At 34.5% G+C, this 3,674-nt stretch overlaps 1 protein-coding gene across 1 annotated transcript in view; it reads right to left on the reverse strand.

Moving 5' to 3' along the window:
* Nucleotides 1-83: 83 nt before the first annotated feature.
* Nucleotides 84-3,674, reverse strand: part of LOC108689298 — a 5,503-nt gene continuing 1,912 nt past the window's right edge. Inside the window, exons 2-3 of the mRNA XM_018196022.1 lie at nt 435-638; nt 84-351 (exon numbers count right to left, since the gene is read on the reverse strand). Coding sequence (XP_018051511.1) covers nt 84-351; nt 435-638 — 472 coding nt within the window. The remainder of the gene's footprint in view (nt 352-434; nt 639-3,674) is intronic.

Raw genomic sequence — 3,674 nt, forward strand, 5'->3', positions numbered from 1 at the left:
ATTTTTAATAGAACCTATTATTCTTAATAAAAATACATTATATACACGTTATATACAGCGAATTTTCAAGATCCATTGCACAGCTACTCATTTTCAATCATTTTAAGACAAGTCGTCAGCTGTTCACACGTTTTCTCTAATCGTTGTAGTACGTCTGGCGCGCAATTCAGAATTCTCATCACGTTGTCGTTCGTGGCACGTATTCTCGATCTACTCTCCGCGATTGTCTTCATTAAGATTTCGTTCTCTCTTTCCATCTCGTTCACCTGTTCCTCCAATTCCTTGGTCGCCTCTTTGATCATGTGCGCGTCCAACGATCTCAAATGCGAAGTTACATCTCCCGGTGGACGCCTGCAGTCAAACGATGATTCTCAAATAAGAGATTACACTGAGCTGCAATCACGAAACGTTTTTCTAACGAATCTATCACCTACCACGCATGTTCATTAGCGGACGTGCTCTCCTCGGACAATTTGGCTATTTTAGTGAAGCTTTCCTGCAAACTGCCTTCCTTCAATATATCCTCAAGATCATTGTTCATGCTGCTGTGTAGCTCCTTTATCATAGCCTTGTGCAGTTTTTGAGCGATGTTGGGATTCGATTTGAGAATTGTGAGTGTCTCGAGAAACTCATTCTCACTGAAATAAAAAATATAACAAAACGATTTATTAATCCTTTTATTAGTAATTCATGATTAATCTCTAATTAATTCTTTTATTGTCAATCCTAATCCTATTAATTTATTATTAACCCTCCGATTGCAATCTGAATCTTTTTTGTTCAGTTCTAATTTTTTTTATAATTTTAAACTCACAAAAAATATGAAAAAATGTAGGATTATTTTTCAACATCTATATTACATTATCAAATTATTTTTAATTCAAATGTTAAAATTTATTCGATAAAAATTCAGCAAAAATAAGACAAAATGACAATTTATTGAATATAAAAAGTGTAACTTAGCAATAAAGAAACTGGACTCTACTTTTCTCTTTATTTGAGAAAAATTGAGAGTGAAATTTTGCTACCAAAATGACCCAGACTGCAAATAGAAAGTGCGAGTGAATATTGCATCTCTGTATCAAATCAGTAGCTCGTATAAACGTATAATAATAGTTATCATATTTCGAAATAAACACGACCTTATCTAAGATTAACGACATCCGGAAATATAATACTGCACACTCTGCTGCGTGGCAATTCGAATTATTCGCTATATCTTGTTTCGCAGAAAAGGCGCCTTATCGACCTGGACGATGTACGCGTGGCTTACACTTGCGATATATGGTGTGAGAAAGACACGTGCTTTTACTCCGACGACTTTCCAACGCACGACCGGATGCGCGTTCCCCCGTATGATGCATAGTTAGTACAGTCAGTTACAGAAAGGTTTCAACACTTTTTATGGATTTCAGAACCTAGTCTTGTAATCATAGAACGGTTGAACGTAAAATTAGATCCATAAGATAAGAATCACCGAAGTAGAACAAGTCATTACGATATCAAAATGATGTCAAAATGATTCTAAAATGATCATTAAGTCATTTTTCAATCATTTCTGATTCATTTTAATGTTATTTTGATTTGTTATCTGCGTGATTTGTTGTTCTGCTTGGACATTCGGTAAGCAAACTGCATTCCAAAACTCATCGAAAGAAAAGTGTTGCAACCTTTCTGTAATCGGCTGTACACGACGACTATCGCTGGGGATCGAATCTTTTTTTCTTTATCCTATCGCCAAAACAAAGAAAAAGCGGCATCTTCAATTACAGGGGCTGTAATTCTGAACAGTTCTAATCAACTTTTTTTTGCCGTGTTATAATAAGCATACAATAGTACGATCCAATCTCCTTACTCAGCTTCTGACATTTTTAAAATACGCCAGAAGATATTACGTTTATTTCGAAACTCGCGTAACATTCCATATACCATGCTATTTACATAAAACGTCACGTTATTAGACTTACCCAGGATTTTCATATAATATAAGAGAGCAGCTACGTTGTTTCTTACGTACTCAATCAGGCCGGGACTGGTGCAATTTGAAATCAATGCTACATATTTGCAATAGTCCAGACCTAATTAAACACGCTTCTCTTTCCGATAATCTAGGAGCACTGTTAAATCCATAATGTGTGTGTAAATTATATTCAATTTAAGTTATTTAATCATTTCTGTAGGTCTCGTCACTATTCCTATTCCATATATCTTAATTTAACTAAAATAATTTAATTCAAAAAATTTATTAAGGAGATTCTCGCATTTGATGAAATATAAATAAGTCTATAATATACATGCAATAGAAAAATTAATCAATATGTAAAAAAAATTTCATTGACTTTTACCATACTATTTTGAAGATGTTTAATTCTAAATTTATAGAATTTTACAAGTTGAAGATATAACTTTATTCTCTTTTAAATTGAGATACTTGATATTGTTAATAATCTTTTTATTCCATTATTTTAATCGTTTTACATATTATTATAAATAAACTGTTCATTAACTAGAAAATAGCAAGAACCTCCTTAAATTTGATTACAATTTAATTTATTATATAATATTAAGTGAAAATGTAATTTATTATTTATTAACAAGTGCACACGTTAATATGGATGTTTATCTGGAAATTAAACAATTCCACCAGAAATGGAATGATTTACATTTTGACATTTTTAACACATATGAAATTAAAAATACTAAAATATTTTATAATTCAAGATTGAGTTACTATTATTCCTTAGACATCTAACGGTAAGAATCCATTCGTCCAAACTTACTTACTGACGCATTCACATTGACCTTTAAATCACGCACACAGAATCGAATCAACAACCGACATATGAGGTTAAATTTCATAGATATCACAAAGTAAAATTAATAATTAATCACTTTTAGCGCTCGTATAACTTACACACAATTAAATATAGAAACCACCCAGGTCACAAATTAAAACAAGCTATATTACGAGTTTATTCAAATCTATAAATTTCATGTTGAAACTTATAGATTTGAATAAAATATTACATTGTACATCTAATAGCTCGTTTTAATTTATGACCTGGGAAATTTTTATATTAAATTTCGTAAACAAGAAATCTTTCTCAACAATTCTGTAGCATTGAAACTTTTAGAAATAACGACGATTGTACATGTATATCGAAGACGAATGTACGACCTGCGGCATTTGAGTGATGAAAGAATCAACTGGCTCTGCTACGGGAGAGAGTATGGAGCACGTACTCGTGCGTGCACGATTCCCGCGACACGCAGCACACGAATGACCACCGCCCCCGCGCCGGTCACCATGGAGGCCTTTGTTTCCCCGGACGCTTCGTGGAATTCCTTGAAGGTCAACTGATGGAACCGTGCGAAGAAGGCCTTCCTGGAAGCGACGCCGAAAGGGATCGCCCTTTCAACAAAAATCGAGAACTTCGACGATGATTGCGACTCGAATTCGAACATATGAAACGTGAACGGCTATGGCGAGTGGTCGAGAATTAACATGCGAATCGCGGAGGCCAATGACATCAAGTAACACCGAGTGGCGTTTAGGTCATTGACGATGCCGATCCCTTCCACCAGTACACATCATCTTGATCTTTCCATCTTGACTCTCTCTCTCTCTCTCTCTCTCTCTCTCTCTCTCTCTCTCTCTCTCTCTCTCTCTCTCT

Source organism: Atta colombica, unplaced genomic scaffold (genome assembly GCF_001594045.1).
Source record: "Atta colombica isolate Treedump-2 unplaced genomic scaffold, Acol1.0 scaffold268, whole genome shotgun sequence".
Lineage (NCBI taxonomy): Eukaryota > Metazoa > Arthropoda > Insecta > Hymenoptera > Formicidae > Atta > Atta colombica.